Source organism: Dendrobates tinctorius, unplaced genomic scaffold (genome assembly GCF_039654945.1).
Source record: "Dendrobates tinctorius isolate UK_male_01 unplaced genomic scaffold, ASM3965494v1 ptg000049l, whole genome shotgun sequence".
Lineage (NCBI taxonomy): Eukaryota > Metazoa > Chordata > Amphibia > Anura > Dendrobatidae > Dendrobates > Dendrobates tinctorius.
The window spans coordinates 12,927,922-12,945,827 of NW_027361717.1; the positions used below are offsets into that span (position 1 = coordinate 12,927,922).

General features: G+C 45.9%; 1 protein-coding gene across 2 annotated transcripts in view; it reads right to left on the reverse strand.

The window, feature by feature from the left end:
- Positions 1–15,477: 15,477 nt before the first annotated feature.
- The window catches only part of DZIP1L (DAZ interacting zinc finger protein 1 like), a 47,803-nt gene continuing 45,374 nt past the window's right edge, over positions 15,478–17,906 (reverse strand). For both annotated transcript variants that reach the window (XM_073576508.1, XM_073576509.1), the window contains one exon: positions 15,478–17,055. In XM_073576508.1, the coding sequence (XP_073432609.1) occupies positions 16,894–17,055 (162 nt within the window). In that variant the 3' untranslated portion in view covers positions 15,478–16,893. The remainder of the gene's footprint in view (positions 17,056–17,906) is intronic.

The following is a 17,906-nucleotide window of genomic DNA, read 5'->3' on the forward strand; positions in this document are numbered from 1 at the left end:
TCTGCAGTGGTGATACTGTGGGGAGGTTGAGCTGACGGACAGGTCTGTCTGTAGTAAGAGACAGAGAGAGAGAGCGCAGTGTAGGCTGAGATAAAGAGAAAAGGGTGTTATGTGGTAGTTTGACCATTAGAGGGCAGTGGGGAGTATAGGAGGGTGACTGTGTACCTGCCATTGGTCAAAGGTTACTGTCAGGTGATAGTGGGCGGCGCTACTGGGCCTGGGAGTATAAGAGGTCAGGGAAGGTTCTGGAAGTTCCAGTCAGCCAGGGGAGCTCACAAGAGAGGAGGGTCTGCTGTGAGGAGAGGCAGCAGAAGAACCCTCAGAGAGAGAGACTGACAGTGGAGACGGTCATGGGGGGGTGACCCAAAAGTACAGTGGCTGCGGACAGAGACAGACTGTGAGTCTCAGGTGGACGGCGTACTCTAAAGGGAGCAATGCTGTGGTGAAAGTGCCTAGGGCAGCCACAGCAGGAAAGAGCTATAGAGGACGCCACAAATGGTAATACAAGGAAGAGAAAGTACCCAGGTCTGTGTAAGAAGTGAAGTGTGGACTAATCCTGTGACGAAGTACGGTGGTCATCCAGAAAACGGCCAATAAAATCTGAACTGTTGGACACAACCCTTGTCTCTGTCTCGTGTCTGCCGACGCCAAGAGGTGGGTCACCCCTCAGTTCTGTGGGATCAGCATCACAGCACACCTTCCCCCGCCTATCAGCATCAACAAACACCTAATCGCGCCTCCCTCATAGTCCATGAGCCGGGCCAGATATCGGTACTACCCGGAGTGACTAATTCTCTTTGGTGTTTTTAGGTAGATGCATGTCTGTAGTTTATGTTTTGATATGATAGCCCTTGCACATCAGTAGCTTAACCCCTTCAGGCCTATTTGTACCCAAATGCCTAGGCCATTTTTTGTAAATCTGACCTGTCACTTCATGCGGTAATAACTTTGGGACGCTATCACCTACCCACGCCATTCTGAGATTGTTTTCTCGTGACATATTGTACTTCATGGTAGTGCTAATTGTGAGTCAATAGATTTTACCTTTCTGCATAAAAAATTACAAAATACATGAAAATTTGGGAAAAATTAGCTATTTTTGAACTTTGAAATTCTCTACTTTTTACAAAAATGCTGATACCCCCCCATAACAGTTATTAGTTTACATTCTCCACATGTCTACTTCACATTGGCATCATTTTGGAAATGAAATTTTATATTTTTCGGATGTGATAAGGCTCATAGTTTTATACGCAATTTTTAAAGTTTACGACTAAATTTCCAAAACCCATTTTTCCAAGGACCAAGTCAGTTCGGACGTCACTTTATGGGTCTTGTATAACAGAACCCACCCATACATTACCCCATTTTGCAAACTACACCCCTCAAGGTGTCCAAAACGGATTTTCAAAACTTTGTTAACCCCTTAGGTGTTGCACAGGAATTCAAGCAAAATGACAGTGAAATATCAAAATTTCAATTTTTTGGCAGATATTCCATTGTAATCCGATTTTACCTGCAACCCAGCAAGGGTTAACAGCAAACCCAAACCCAAAATTGGTTACCCCAATTCCGCAGTTTATAGAAACACCCCACATGTACACGTAAACTAAATTATGGGCGCGCAAGAGGGCTCAGCACAGAAGGAGAGCTAGGCGGTTTTTGGGATAATAGATTACACTGGAAGAAATCCAGTGGGCCTTGTCGTATTGGAGAGACCCTGAGGTACCCCCAGAGTGGAAACCTCCAAAAGTTTATCGCATTTTGGAAACTACACCCCCTAAGGAATGTTTTAGGGGGTATAGTAACCACTTTGACCCAACAAGCGCTCCACTGGAGTTTCATGCACTTGGTTGAGGAAATTAAAAAGTACGTTTTTTACCGGAAAAAGTCGCTTTAGTCCCACATTTTTCATTTGAAAAGGGGAACCAGGAAAAAGTACACCCCACTTTTTATTCCCCATTGTCTCCCGAACACGGCAATACCACAAGTGTTGTCTAAAACCACAGTATTGGCGCACGGCAAGCTTCGTAAGCGAAGCTGCGGCAAAATTCACTGTAAGAAATCTATGGGGCCATGTCACATTTGGAGACACCCTGAGGTCCTGCACAGTGGAAACCCCAAAAAAGTGACCCCATTTTTGAAACTACACCCCATAAGGAATGTTTTAGGAGGTACAGTAACCACTTTGCACCGGGAACCGGCTCCCGACCCGCGGCGATCGCCCGGCATATGATCCGTGAACGATTCGCCGTACCGCTACGGCGGCCGGCGTGAAGGGGTTAATGGTATTTTTCACTTTTTGAATAGATCCTACCTATATTTCCAAAAAATAATGATTAAAGGTCGATTTAGGGGAAATGCCAAAATGTCAATACAATGCATGTAGTATTTGTAACAAAATTTAATCCAAGTTATGTAAATACACACTGAACATGTCATGGGCTTGTCCATACTAATGTGTGTGTGTGTATGTGTGTGTATATATATATATATATAGTGTGTGTATATATAATTATATGACGTTACTCCATAATATCTTCAACATCAGACTCTGAATCTGACTGTTGTTCTACTGGCTCGTCTTCAATACCCTTGTTCTGGCATGTCTGTAACCTGCACATGTCCGTGCACTTCAGGCCATTGCTGAGGCAAGTACACTGAGGAAGTTCGCATGACCGCACACACTTGCAGGACAGTAGCTGGATAATAGCTTCTGGTGCTGGTGCCCCCTCGCATCCACTTGACAACAAGCTTTCCGTCATTATCTATCATCCAACCGCAGTCTGTTGGGTTTGCAACAAATGGCTTGCTCTGCAGACTTCTCCTCCAGATCGCAGCCTGGTAGTTTGCACGCAGTGCATGCATGAAAAGGCAGTCTTGGCAAGGAGGAAGTTGACTTGACTCTACCACTCCACGTCTGGCACAGAACAGCTGATACCGGAGCCTGTTTACCTCAGTTGTTTGGGTAGTTGGCAGGTACATGTGGCAGGTGATTTCCTGTAACTTCTCAAAGAGTTCGGGAGACACTTCCCATGAACGACCAACTTCCTGAAAGGCATCCTGGTATGTCTTGTTCATCTTCAACTGCTTGAGTGTCGTCATCTTCCCACGGCCAGCAAATGCACTGACTGTGTCACAGCCTGTAAATGCATGCATACCAATCAATGAATCACACACGCTGCCTCCCAATGTTCTGCTCAGAGTGGTGATATCCAGGAATCTTGTCCGGTTCTGTGTACCGCATTTCTGGAACAGGTGGGATGGGATTTTGTGGCACATGCCCAGACACAGGACCATGACATCAGTATCCTCTGAAGTGATTATGACAGACTTGTAACCAGATTCTGCTGCATGAAGAGCATGGAGAAGGAGGCGTATGTCTGCTTCTTCTTGACTTGACTTAAGGTCAGCAGCCTCTTCCCACTGTTCTTTGGTGATCTTAAAGCAGAGCTGCTCACATGTGACATACATCTCCTTCTCCTCAAGCTTCTCCCTGTGGTGTTTCACCTTCCATTCTTCTACCAGAAACTTTATAAGACTTGCCTTGTTGGAGGAATTACTTAGTAGCTTTCTCCACTGCTGGATGTTGTGCCCATGTTGAATGTTCTTGAAATGGATCCCTGTGCCTTCATATCTGTTGACTCTTTCTGTATCTTTGATGGATGTCTCCTTGTAGACGTCAAAGACAATATCAATGCGCTTGCTCTTAGCACCCTCATGGTTAGTGCGACTCATTGCTGTGCCTGCTAGCTGGGCAAATGTTGCATCGTTTCCCTTCAGTTTCTGAACCAGGCTCATCCCATCAATGATGGTTGCAGAGGGCTCAGGGATCACCTCTGCAGGAGGAGCATTCCTCTCCAACTCCCTTGCTAGGGCAGCCTTGTTGCACAGTCACCGAGAAACAAGCCTAAACGTCCTTGGCACAGAAGGCAGGGGCTCTGTTTTTTTTGTGGCAAAGGAGGACATTTTATTAACGCTTGCCCCCTGGTACCTAAGAAGGGCGCGCCGGCGGAAAACTGATAGGCTCAGAGGGTTTGGAGGAGTCTAGTCTGAGCCTTTGTGTATCCTCCGTCATGGTTTCCCAGTGTATGCTCCCTGCTAGGGTGGTACTTGGGGGGCAAATGCTCTCTATTACAGTATTTATTGATAGTGGCTCAGCTGCCAATCTCATTGATGAGAGGTTCGCGCATACAGCGGGATTTCCGGTGGAGAAATTGCCGAACCCCATCCGGGTGGTTACCATCAATGCTTCCCCGTTGTCTCAAGGGGAGATCACAGAGTGTGTGTTGGATATACAACTCCACATCGGAGTATTACACTCAGAGCGGGTAACTTGTAAGGTGCTTAGTAACTTACCGGCTCAGATGGTTCTGGGCTTTCCATGGTTGTCAATGCATAATCCTGTTATTGATTGGAAGACCCAGGACATAATTCAGTGGAGCAGGGAGTGTCAGGAGAGGTGCCTGGCTACATGTATTTCCGCTTTGACCCCCAGTATCCCGGAGCCGTTGCTGGACTATGCGGATGTATTTTCTGAGAAGGGTTGTTCAGAACTACCACCGCATCGCCCCTATGACTGTGCTATTAGGTTGAAACCAGGGGCCAAGTTACCTAAAGCTAGAATGTTTAATATCTCAGGTCCCGAGAGGCTAGCTCTCAAGGAATACATTGCGGATAGCCTGAGCAAGGGTCATATTAGACCTTCCTCTTCTCCTCTGGCTGCTGGCTTCTTCTTTGTTAAAAAGAAGGATGGCGGTTTACGCCCGTGTCTGGATTTCAGAGAACTCAACCAGATTACGGTCCGTGATCCTTACCCTATGCCACTTATACCCGATTTATTCAACCAAGTGGTTGGTGCCAGGTGGTTCTCCAAACTGGACCTCAGGGGGGCGTACAATCTTATAAGAGTCCGCCAGGGGGATGAGTGGAAGACGGCGTTCAATACCCCTGAGGGTCACTTTGAGAGTTTGGTAATGCCGTTTGGGTTGACTATGGCACCGGCGGTCTTTCAACACTTCATCAATGATGTCTTCTCTCAGCTGTTGGGGAGGTTCATTATAATTTATCTTGACGACATTCTCATTTTCTCTCGCGACCATGATACACATATAGAGCATGTTAGACAGGTTCTGCAGTTGCTCAGAGAGAACAGGCTCTATGTCAAGCTTGAAAAATGTGTTTTTCGTACAGGAGCTACCGTTCTTGGGTTATATAATCTCCGCCTCAGGTTTTAAGATGGACACCGCAAAGGTGCAGGCGGTACTACATTGGGATCGGCCTGATAATCTTAAGGCGCTTCAGCGATTTCTTGGCTTCTCCAATTACTATAGGAAATTTATTAAGAACTTCTCTATGATTGCCAAACCACTGACTGACATGACTAAGAAGGGTACCGACTTTTCTGACTGGTCTGAGCCTGCGGTACAGGCGTTTGAATTCCTCAAGAATAGTTTTGCCTCAGCGCCCATTCTGGTGCAGCCCGATGTCTCCTTACCGTTTGTCGTGGAGGTGGATGCGTCGGAGGTTGGAGTGGGGGCTGTACTGTCTCAGGGCCCTTCTTGGGCCAAGTTGCATCCGTGTGCCTTCTTCTCCAAGAAGCTGTCGCCTGCGGAGCGTAATTATGATATTGGCAACAGGGAATTATTGGCCAACAAATTGGCATTTGAGGAGTGGCGACACTTCTTGGAGGGGGCTGTTCATCAGATTACTGTGATAACCGACCATAAGAATTTGCTTTATTTAGAATCTGCTAAGCGCCTGTCCTCCAGACAGGCTCGCTGGGCATTATTCTTCACCCGGTTCAACTTCATTGTTACCTATCGACCTGGGTCGAAGAATGTTAAGGCAGACGCTTTATCCAGGTGTTTTCCTGGTGGAGAGTTATGTGAAGAGCCGGTGCCTATTCTCCAAAAGGGTGTGGTGGTATCTGCCATCACGACAGAGATTGAGGCAGAGATTGCGGAGGCTCAGGAGGTGGTACCGCCGGGGTTGCCTGCTAATAAATCTTTTGTGCCGCTACATCTATGCTCTAGAGTGTTGGGCGAACATCACGACACGGTACTGGCAGGTCATCCAGGGGTTAAGAGCACTCTGGAACTGGTATCGCATCGTTTTTGGTGGCCTAAAATCCGGCAGGATGTGGCCTCATATGTGGCTGCCTGTACCACGTGCGCACGGGCCAAGACTCCTCGTTCCCGTCCCGCTGGTAGCTTGCAGCCTCTCGGGGTGCCCAGTAAGCCATGGACTGAGATTTCCATGGATTTTATTACTGACTTGCCCGCCTCGGCAGGGAACTCGGTCATTTTGGTAATTGTTGATAGGTTCTCCAAAATGTCACATTTCGTTGCTTTACCGTCTTTGCCCAATGCTAAGACTCTTGCTCAGATATTTATTCGCGAGGTGGTCAGACTTCATGGTGTCCCGTCTGACATTGTGTCTGATCGAGGTACGCAGTTTGTGGCAAAGTTTTGGAGAGCTTTTTGTTCTCGCCTTGGAATCAAATTATCTCATTCATCGGTTTTCCACCCTCAGTCGAATGGACAGACTGAGCGGATGAACCAAAACCTGGAGCAATACTTGCGCTGCTTTATTTCCGACAATCAGGAAGAGTGGTCAGCGTTTCTTCCTCTGGCAGAATTCGCAATAAACAACCATTGCCAGGAATCGTCTGGGGAATCTCCTTTTTTTTGTGTGTATGGTCAACATCCTCAATTTTGCACCTTGCGTCAGGGGTGCTCAGTTGGCGTCCCTGAGGAGGACCAGTTGGGAGCTCAATTGTCGTCTGTTTAGAGGAGAGTCAAGCAGCGCTTGTTGAAGGTGGGTTCCAGGTACAAACGGGTGGCTGACTGCAGACGTGTGCCAGGTCCGGACCTGCGTGTGGGTGATTGGGTGTGGTTATCTACTAGGAACATTAAGCTCAAGATACCGTCACTTAAGTTGGGTCCCAGGTTCATTGGCCCATTTAGAATCTCCGCAGTGATCAACCCCGTGGCATTTCGTTTGGAGTTGCCGGCTGTGTATAAGATTCATAATGTATTTCACAAAGCATTGCTAAAGAAGGTCGTGGGTTTGGTGGATGGTTCCCCCGGGCCACCACCTCCCGTCTTGGTGGATGGCGCATTGGAATTTGAGGTGTCCAAAGTGGTGGACTCTAGGGTTGTGCGTCGCACTCTACAGTACCTGGTCCACTGGCGTGGCTATGGTCCTGAGGAGAGGACATGGGTGCCGGCCTCTGACATTCATGCTGATCGACTGGTTACTATGTTCCATCGTCGCCATCCGGACAAGCCAGGTCCTCGACATGGTGAGGTTCCGGAGGTCCCTCGTAGAAGGCGGGGTACTGTCATGTCGGACACTGTTCACACCAGGGTGTCCGGCAGACAGCGGTAATACCCTGTTGGGTATTCTGTTCCAGTCGGGATTGGGTTAACCAGGTTGTCATGCTGGCTGAGGGCTGGGCCACGCCCTTGGTCTTTAAATAGTTCATCCTGACTATGGGCATCGCCGACTATAGCTTTAGCCTAGTGCTAGCAATACCGGTCAGCAGTGGTGGTGTTGGAGTGTCTGATATCTGGTGCAGCATATCCCTCAGTGGTTCTTTCTCCAATCTGTTATATATATATTTGGTTGCCCTTGCACATTATTGTATTCCCTTGTGTATTAACTGTGTGGTGTTTCTTTTACCCCTGTCCATACGTATTTGTGGGGTCTGGTGTCTGGTCCCCTCACTGGGTGGAGGGAGGTGGGTTCAGCTTAGGGCTGGACAGGAGACAGGGACAGGGTGGAGGCTCAGGCAGGCACACCTTCAGTGTAAACCCTGGGTAGAGGGACAGACAGGGTTCCCCTAGTCTGAGGGACATCGCAGGGGTCCCGGGGTTTTTGCCTAAAGTAACCTAGGCATACCATGACAGCATGCAACATTGGACTGAACAGCGATGCCATTGACTCTATGAGATGTACGTACCTGCTCCACTTAGTGTCTCCTCAAGTCTGTCAATGTTATCCCAGGCCAAGGTTGTGAACACACCAGGGTAGATATTTGCTGGCATTGGGATGTCATCCATTGAACATTCCAACTTCTGGATACAAAGGGCTGTATCGATCTCCTCAGCCGTTGAATATGACACAATGACGATTCAGAGTTCGAACCAGTTCTGTATTGCCGGTCAAAGACTTAATTGCAAAGGACAGCAGTACGTGCTTGGGTGGCTTTGTCTTTCCATTGGTAACAGCAAAAACCAAGTCACTGCCGAAGGATGTGGCAAGACGTTGAGCTCTTTCAGAGGGAGTTTGGCACTCACAATCTCCTGTAAGCAGGGTTTGCAGGAATTGAGTGACTAATGCAGGAACGACATTCTGATCTGTATCGGGAGGCCATGGCTGACTCACATCTTGCTTCTTGATCTCATTCCTCAGCTGCATTGCTGCTTTGGTTACATCTCCAGAGTTAGCGGCTCTTGCTTCTTGCAGATCTTTTGTCATGCTGTGTGCTTGCCGGGCAAGGTCGTCCATTGATAGGCTATATGGATAGACTAGAAGCTTACCTTTCTCATCGGAGAGAAAGCGGAGTGATTCACCAAACTCTGTTTCAAGTTTTCGGCGAACATGTTTCTTTGTCGATGGTTTCAGTTTGATGATACCACGGGACATCATGCATCTCTGAAGCCTAGATGTGAGGTTTATCATAGGCAGTACTTCTGGGTTTGGGAACAATTCAGTCCTTATATACAAGAAGAGTTCCTTAAGGGCTTCCCTCTCTGCATCTCCGTAGCGTACTTCCTTGCTTTCTTCCTGATTTTCTGCTGCACCAGACCGACAGGCCACTTGGGAATCATCTTTTGTGAATAGTTTGTAGCACGACTTGTGGTAGTGCCCCTCTGAAGCAACAAGGTCTCTGCTAAGTAAACCAAGGATTCTCTGTGTGCCTTTCCTTATCGCTGCTCTGCGGATCGTCTCATCTGCTCGTAGCTCAACACACTGGACGATTGGCTCCCTTGTTTTTTCTCCTTTGAGATACTTGCTTGACTTCTCGCAGAACATACATACTTTGGCATACACCCTGCTATCACTGGGGGTACCCCTCGGTAGCCTCCTCCTGGGGATTTCGCTTGCTGTTTCGACATTGACACCCTTGGCAAGGATAGAATCCAGTGACTTCTTCATTGTAAAGAGACTACGACATTTACAGTGATATTGTATGTGTGGTATTTCTCGTTCTTCAAGGCCCTTAGCTGCTTCCAGGACGGATTCATGCTGTCTGATCTCTGCAGCCCTAAGCAATGTTTTCCAGGAGTCCAAATCCTGTAGGGACGCCAGATCATCACTGTCATCATTAGAGCAGTGTATGATACAGTCGATCCGTGATTTCTTCCTCGCTGGTACTTCCATCATGCCATTAGATATGTCAGTAAACACCTGCAAACACAAAGAAAAACATTAAAACCCTTGGCACCGAGCGCCGTACGAGTACTGCTCTCTCGCCCTGGACCAAAGGACAAGAGCAGTACTAGTACGGCACAACCCCTTTAGCGTCCCCGCCGCTAATCGTGCGGGGATCGGAGGTAGATGGCCGCACTTACCGGCAGCAGGGCTTGTCCCCTCGCCATGTGTGGCCATCGCGCCGACCCCCTGCAGCTAGAATCACTGTGATTTGCTGGGCTATATAGCCCAGCGAATCGCAGCATGCCTTGTAAAACATGGCATGATTCGCTGCAGGGGTTCGTGCCTGCGGAGCGATTGGTGCATTTACCAGTCACTCCACAGGCCAGGGGGAGGATGTCAGTGTCTGATCTCCTCCCCCTGTGCTGCGATTGGCTAGAACATCGTTCTAGCCATAGCAGCGATGTAGCAGGGCCGACACAGTGTCGCCTCTGCCTGTATGAGATCCTGTCAGCACAGGGTCTCATACAGGGATGATCGCTGCACTGTGCAGGCTGGCCAGACCTGCCTGCACTCACTGGAACTTGTGGTACCACAAGTCCCAGCAAGTCTGGGCAGGCAGGCAAAAAGTGTAAAAGAAAGTTAAAAAAAACAAAAACACTACACTACACATCCCCCCCTCCCCCTCCCATATGCGCCAATACTGTGGTTTTAGACAACACTTGTGGTATTGCCGTGTTCGGGAGACAATGGGGAATAAAAAGTGGGGTGTACTTTTTCCTGGTCCCCCTTTTCAAAATGAAAAATGTGGGACTAAAGCGACTTTTTCCGGTAAAAAAAACGTACTTTTCAATTTCCTCAACCAAGTGCATGAAACTCCAATGGAGCGCTTGTTGGGTCAAAGTGGTTACTATACCCCCTAAAACATTCCTTAGGGGGTGTAGTTTCCAAAATGCGGTAACCTTTTGGGGGTTTCCACTCTGGGGATACCTCAGGGTCTGTCCAATACGACATGGCCCACTGGATTTCTTCCAGTGTAATCTATTATCCCAAAAACCGCCTAGCTCTCCTTCTGTGCTGAGCCCTCTTGCGCGCCCATAATTTAGTTTACGTGTACATGTGGGGTGTTTCTATAAACTGCAGAATTGGGGTAACCAATTTTGGGTTTGCTGTCAACCCTTGCTGGGTTGCAGGTAAAATTGGATTACAATGGAATATCTGCCAAAAAATTGAAATTTTGATATTTCACTGTCATTTTGCTTGAATTCCTGTGCAACACCTAAGGGGTTAACAAAGTTTTGAAAATCTGTTTTGGACACCTTGAGGGGTGTAGTTTGCAAAATGGGGTAATGTATGGGTGGGTTCTGTTATACAAGACCCATAAAGTGACGTCCGAACTGACTTGGTCCTTGGAAAAATGGGTTTTGGAAATTTAGTCGTAAACTTTAAAAATTGCGTATAAAACTATGAGCCTTATCACATCCGAAAAATATAAAATTTCATTTCCAAAATGATGCCAATGTGAAGTAGACATGTGGAGAATGTAAACTAATAACTGTTATGGGGGGTATCAGCATTTTTGTAAAAAGTAGAGAATTTCAAAGTTCAAAAATAGCTAATTTTTCCCGAATTTTCGTGTATTTTGTAATTTTTTATGCAGAAAGGTAAAATCTATTGACTCACAATTAGCACTACCATGAAGTACAATATGTCACGAGAAAACAATCTCAGAATGGCGTGGGTAGGTGATAGCGTCCCAAAGTTATTACCGCATGAAGTGACAGGTCAGATTTACAAAAAATGGCCTAGGCATTTGGGTACAAATAGGCCTGAAGGGGTTAAGCTACTGATGTGCAAGGGCTATCATATCAAAACATAAACTACAGACATGCATCTACCTAAAAACACCAAAGAGAATTAGTCACTCCGGGTGGTACCGATATCGTCAAAATTGGCTCTTGGCTCATGGACTATCAGCCCGAACCCTACAATACTAGTGTGCACTTGCCAGGGTACACTGAGGAGACAATGAGGGACTAGGCATGTGACGGCGGCGGGGGCTAGGACCCACATAGAACATTAAGGGAGTTTAGGGACAGACACAGGTTGGTGTCAGGAGGTGTCCAATCACTTCCTTTTGGGCATTCCTCTCCCTTTTTCCATCCCTTCGTAGTTTTATGCTGTATCGTCCACAAGATTTACCTGTGTCCGAGCATCACATCTTCTGAAACCAAGCCTTGATGGAGATATGCTTTTGATCATTGTCCTGCTGGCAGATCCAATCGTGCCCAAGTACCAGCTTCCTTGCATAGACTATTATGTTTTAACCTAGTGCTTTCAGCTCAATTGAATCCATCTTGCACCACAGTAGGCATCTTCAATCCACCACCATGCTTCACTGTAGGCATGGTGTCCTTTTAGTGTATGTTTCATTATGCCTCCTCCAGATATATTGCTGTTCCAAACAGTGAAGGACAGAGAATAAAGTTCCCCCTTATCCTATTGTTCAACATAAAACACCTACTTACTTTTCTTTAACAATTCTTCAGTAATTTATGAAGTTTATTAGCTCAAGCCTTTATAGGCAATTGATAATAAGAAACAAATTTAAAGGGAAGGTGCCATCCCAAAAAATTTTTTTCAGCAATTGAAAAAATGTAAAGAATTAATGCTTACATTTTCTTAAAAAATATTATCATTTGTTTTAATTTTGCAAAACATGAAAAATAATTTTAAAAAGTTTGGCATTTCCACTTGTTAACACTAGGAGGAGCAGCTACTGAAATTTGGCCTAAAAACCTAGTGTACAACTAGCTCACATTACTGCCCTGCAGTAATTATGGGCGGAATCTGCTGACATGGGTGTGGTGTCACTCCTCTCCTCCCCTCCTGGGTGTTTGCTAAGGGAAAAGAGAGGATGACATCTAGGAACACAGTGAGCAGCCATTTTGATGGGGCCTGCAAAGTTACTGTCTTTACATGTAAAGTCTGGATCAGAACAGGTCATCAAGCAACAGAAATGTTTCCTGGATTTCAGTGGAGCAGACAAGACGGTCTATCCATGTGTATAAAACACAGCGCTCTATGTACAATCCCTGGCACCAAACAGGGTGACCCCCTATAGGCCTGCACACTGCTCTCCTGAAATACTCTGTGCTGCTGTCACCCTGCTCCTTCCACCATACATCAGGCCCCTGTTGTGCCTCACTTTCACACATCGCCAGGACAGGATCTGAGGAGAGGAATGGGGTCTTCGGTCACCGAGGATGGCAGGCAGCAAGGATTCTGGGAGCAGGGTGACAGCAGCACAGAGTATTTCAGGAGAGCAGTGTGCTTGTCTTTGGGGGGCACAGAGGGAGATATATGGGGGAGGAGCAGGGTGACAGCACCACAGAAGTCCAGGAAACATTTCTGCTGATTGATGACCTGTTCTGATCCAGACTTTGCATGCAAAGACCCCATTCCCCTCCTCAGATTCTGTCCTGGCGATGTGTGAAAGCGAGGCGACAGGCGCAGTCCGGGGTGACGCTGGGAAGCAGGCTGGGGGAAATGTAGCCATACAGTAACGATAAAAATGAGACCCATCTCTTCAGCTGCCTCCCCAGCCATCCCCTGACTGCACCTAACTATTACCCCTGACCCGTGTGCAGGTGCTCAGCCAGGACCACACTAGAATGGGTCCCCTTTTAGCAGATAATACTGCCATAGTGTTCTCACATAATACCGCCATATACTTCACACATAATCCGACCATGTAGATCACACATAAAACCAGCAGGGTGACAGCAGCACAGAGTATTTCAGGAGAGCAGTATCACACGGGATAGGATTAGATACACAGCTCAGCAGTCAGTATCACACGGGATCCGATTAGATACACAGCTCAGCAGTCAGTATCACACAGGATAGGAATAGATACATGGCTCAGCAGACAGTATCACACAAGATAGGATTAGATACACGGATCAGCAGACTGTATCACACAGGATAGGATTAGATACACGGCTCAGCAGACAGTATCACACAGGATAGGATTAGATACACAGATCAGCAGACTGTATCACACAGGATAGGATTAGATACACGGCTCAGCAGACAGTATCACACACGATAGGATTAGATACACGGATCAGCAGACTGTATCACACAGGATAGGATTAGATACACGGCTCAGCAGTCAGTATCACACAGGGTAGGATTAGATACACGGATCAGCAGACTATCACACAGGATAGGATTATATACACGGATCAGCAGACAGTATCACACAGGAGAGGATTAGATACACAGCTCAGCAGTCAGTATCACACAGGATAGGATTAGATACACGGCTCAGCAGTCAGTATCACACAGGATAGGATTAGATACAAGGCTCAGCAGACAGTATCACACAGGAGAGGATTAGATATACGGCTCAGCATTCAGTATCACACAGGATAGGATTAGATACACGGCTCAGCAGTCAGTATCACACAGGATAGGATTAGATACACGGCTCAGCAGACAGTATCACACAGGAGAGGATTAGATATACGGCTCAGCAGTCAATATCACACAGGATAGGATTAGATACATGGCTCAGCAGTCAGTATCACACAGGATAGGATTAGATACACAGCTCAGCAGACAGTATCACACAGGATAGGATTAGATACACGGCTCAGCAGACAGTATAACACAGGAGAGGATTAGATACACAGCTCAGCAGTCAGTATCACACAGGAGAGGATTAGATACACAGCACAGCAGTCAGTATCACACAGGATAGGATTAGATACACGGCTCAGCAGACAGTATCACACAGGATAGGATTAGATACACAGCTCAGCAGTCAGTATCACACAGGATAGGATTAGATACACGGCTCAGCAGTCAGTATCACACAGGATAGGATTAGATACACGGCTCAGCAGACAGTATCACACAGGAGAGGATTAGATATACGGCTCAGCAGTCAATATCACACAGGATAGGATTAGATACATGGCTCAGCAGTCAGTATCACACAGGATAGGATTAGATACACAGCTCAGCAGACAGTATCACACAGGATAGGATTAGATACACGGCTCAGCAGACAGTATAACACAGGAGAGGATTAGATACACAGCTCAGCAGTCAGTATCACACAGGAGAGGATTAGATACACAGCACAGCAGTCAGTATCACACAGGATAGGATTAGATACACGGCTCAGCAGTCAGTATCACACAGGATAGGATTAGATACACTGCTCAGCGGACAGTATCACACAGGATAGGATTAGATACACGGCTCAGCAGACAGTATCACACAGGATAGGATTAGATACACAGCTCAGCAGTCAGTATCACACAGGATAGGATTAGATACACGGCTCAGCAGTCAGTATCACACAGGATAGGATTAGATACACTGCTCAGCAGACAGTATCACATAGGATAGGATTAGATACACGGCTCAGCAGACAGTATCACACAGGAGAGGATTAGATACACAGCTCAGCAGTCAGTATCACACAGGATAGGATTAGATACACGGCTCAGCAGACAGTGTCACACAGGATAGGATTAGATACACGGCTCAGCAGACAGTATCACACAGGAGATTAGATACACAGCTCAGCAGTCAGTATCACACAGGATAGGATTAGATGTCCAGCAGATTGCCAAGTGTTTTGAAACCGCAGGGAGCAGCTCCTCCTATGTTTTGCAAGAGCAGCGGCAGCAGCTGGTCGGGTGCTTTGGAAAGAGCAGCTCGGTCTCCAGCAGCTCGTCCTGTATCCTCTCCTGCAGCTGGTATGTGCAGAGTGAACATCCAAGCCCTGTTATGCTGGAACAGTACAGCATCAGTGATAACAGTGCATGCAATAGAGTGTAAATGAAGCTAAAATGAAAGCACTGGGCTCTAATAAGATGGCGCCTGGCCACACCTACAGCTGTGAATTGAGCTGCCCACAGAGGCGTGGCCAGTTCACTCCTGTTATAAGACTGTTATGTCTTATGCCAGGGACTGCCGTAAATGAGCATGGAAAGTGTCATTCAGCAGCCAGAGAGGTAAGATGGCAGCCCCCAGTGGCTGCATTACTACAGTAAAAAAAAAAAAAAAACATACACACCACTGAGTCAAGCTTAGGGGACAATATCTTTTTATACTATTTTCTTTTTTACATTAAATTATGAAAAAACACGGCACCTTCCCTTTAAGGATGGTAGTGGGCCCCCAACATATTGGACTCTGGTTTTTCTGCATGGGTTGTCATCCCTTGAAAAGTTCCTGTTTTGTTTCATTGCACCACTAAATATAAACCCAAAACCTATGTGGCTTATTTATTAGTGTAATTTATATAGTTTTCTTGTGTTTTTGAGTCAACACAGGTGTTTATCTCATTGCTCATGTAGAGAGACCTTCAGCGATTTATATGTGCCTTACTGTGCAAAGTGAAAAATCAGTGTCTGATGCCATCAAATATTGGTGCAGCTCCTTAGCAGATACTCAAGAGTTTTTGACCACCTGCCTTCTCAGAAATCTGGTGATAACCGGTCATAGCTACCTCTTTCTGCCACGTCCAAGTAGTGTAGCCAGTGGTCCTTTAACTTTCAACTTGTGAACTCTACTTCCAACTTTATCTATAGAAGTCAATGCCTTTGTGTCTTCTTTTTGTAACATGTCCTTGTTTGTGCAAAGAAATGATCTCTCCTCTTACCTTTTTGGAAAACTTTTTTGATAAACCAATAATATTAGTGAACTGGAAGCCACTGCCCATGAGGAATGGGGTAACATTCCTCTTCTGCTGACAGAAGCTGATGTCTGACTATGCATCATGTCAGCAGGTTATAACAGCCAAAGGGGCTCTTTTAAATACTAAAGACGATTTGAGGATTGAATAATTCAATAATTCTGAGACTGCAGTAGTCAGTGTACAAGGCATTTTGTGTTGAATATGGATAAATGGCTTGTTATATTAGTGTGTTCAGCAATTTTATTGTTCTTGTCTGGTTTATTGCAAATAGCAAAGTTTGTAAATTTTGCTAATAAACATTATTTACACTGGGGGTTGTATACTTTTAATTGCAGCTATACAAGTAATGAATTTGTATGTTTGATTACATCTGGTTTAATAAGAAAAAATGTACTTCATTATTCTTTTTTTTAGAGTGAGACTTAAATTATATTGTAAGTAATGATGATATGGTAAAAGCTACAAAAGATAATGTAGTAGTTATGTCCTATAATTTCATTTCTATACCTTGACTCTGCTTCAATTTGCCCTGTATTTGGTTACCTCAGTCCCATGGACAATGAATGGTGCTCTATTCAATCCCAACCATATTCTCATGATCAGTGGAGGGTCTCAGAGGTAAATGTCTGATCCTTGAGGGCTTCATCACCTCTCCTGTGGAAAAGTGATGAATGTCTTTCTTGAGATAACCCCTTTAAGCTTTTAGGTTTCTGCTGGATAGAAATATTGTATGTTAGGACACTTCCTGAGTCCACTTTATCATAGACTTGAAGACGTTCAAGGCCTCAGGGTTACCATCCCTTGGCACTTGTGGAGCTCCAGATGCTGGTTCCATGTGAGCCTGTGGATTCTGCACTTTGACGTAATGCTTGCTGAGGCTTTCTGGGACTTTGGTCTTGATTGTCTGTAATTTCTTCCAAAGATGAAAATTCGGAGTCACTGTCATCCCATGACTAAAAAATACATGAACAAAATGTCATTTGCAAGTCAATTATAGTCAATTTAGGATTATGAACACTAACATAGCAGCTCAGAAGCCTGGGCTGTAAAATAGATAAATACGTGAGCCCGTAAACTGCGCCAAAAGTCTCCACGTTTATGGTCCTCGTTCTGTGCTGTTTCAGTGTTAGGATTTAGTGTTAGTCACCCGTAAACATGGAGACCTTTGGCGCAGGTTACGGGCTCACGTATTTTGGCCAAAATATTAGCTAATGCTCCACATTTTTTATGTGTGTGTTTTTTGCACTTTTTATTCAGGGTGCAGTTGGGCCCATTTGGTCTTGTAAACTGCGGTGTCTGTTCACATGGCATGCATTTTGATGGCGCTGGGCAGCCCGCCTAGGCTAATAGAAGGGTGTCACTGCTAGGCTGGCCTGGATACTGTGCATGGCCATAGTGTGAACAGCACCACATACAAGTGTTTTGTTGTGCATTAATATACCAGGCAACCGCCCCCTCCATGTATTGGTAGGCTGTGAGCGGTTGTTTCATCGGTATTCTTGCACCTGTGTTGCCATCTTAACTATATGGGTCCACTGCATTTGTTTGGAGGCCTGGACTGGTAAATCTCTCTGCTTTTTTGCTGTTTTCTTCTAATCTGGGGCCCAACAAAATCACTCAGGTTACATTTGAACTTGAATTGGGCCTTGCCAAAAATTAGGACCTTAGAGGATGCTTGCTATTTCACTAACAAGCATAATACACTGCAATACAGGAGCATTGCACTGTATTATAATAGAGATCGAGTGAGTACATGGTCAAGTCCTATAGAGGGATTACAGAAAATGTAAAAAAAAATAAATAA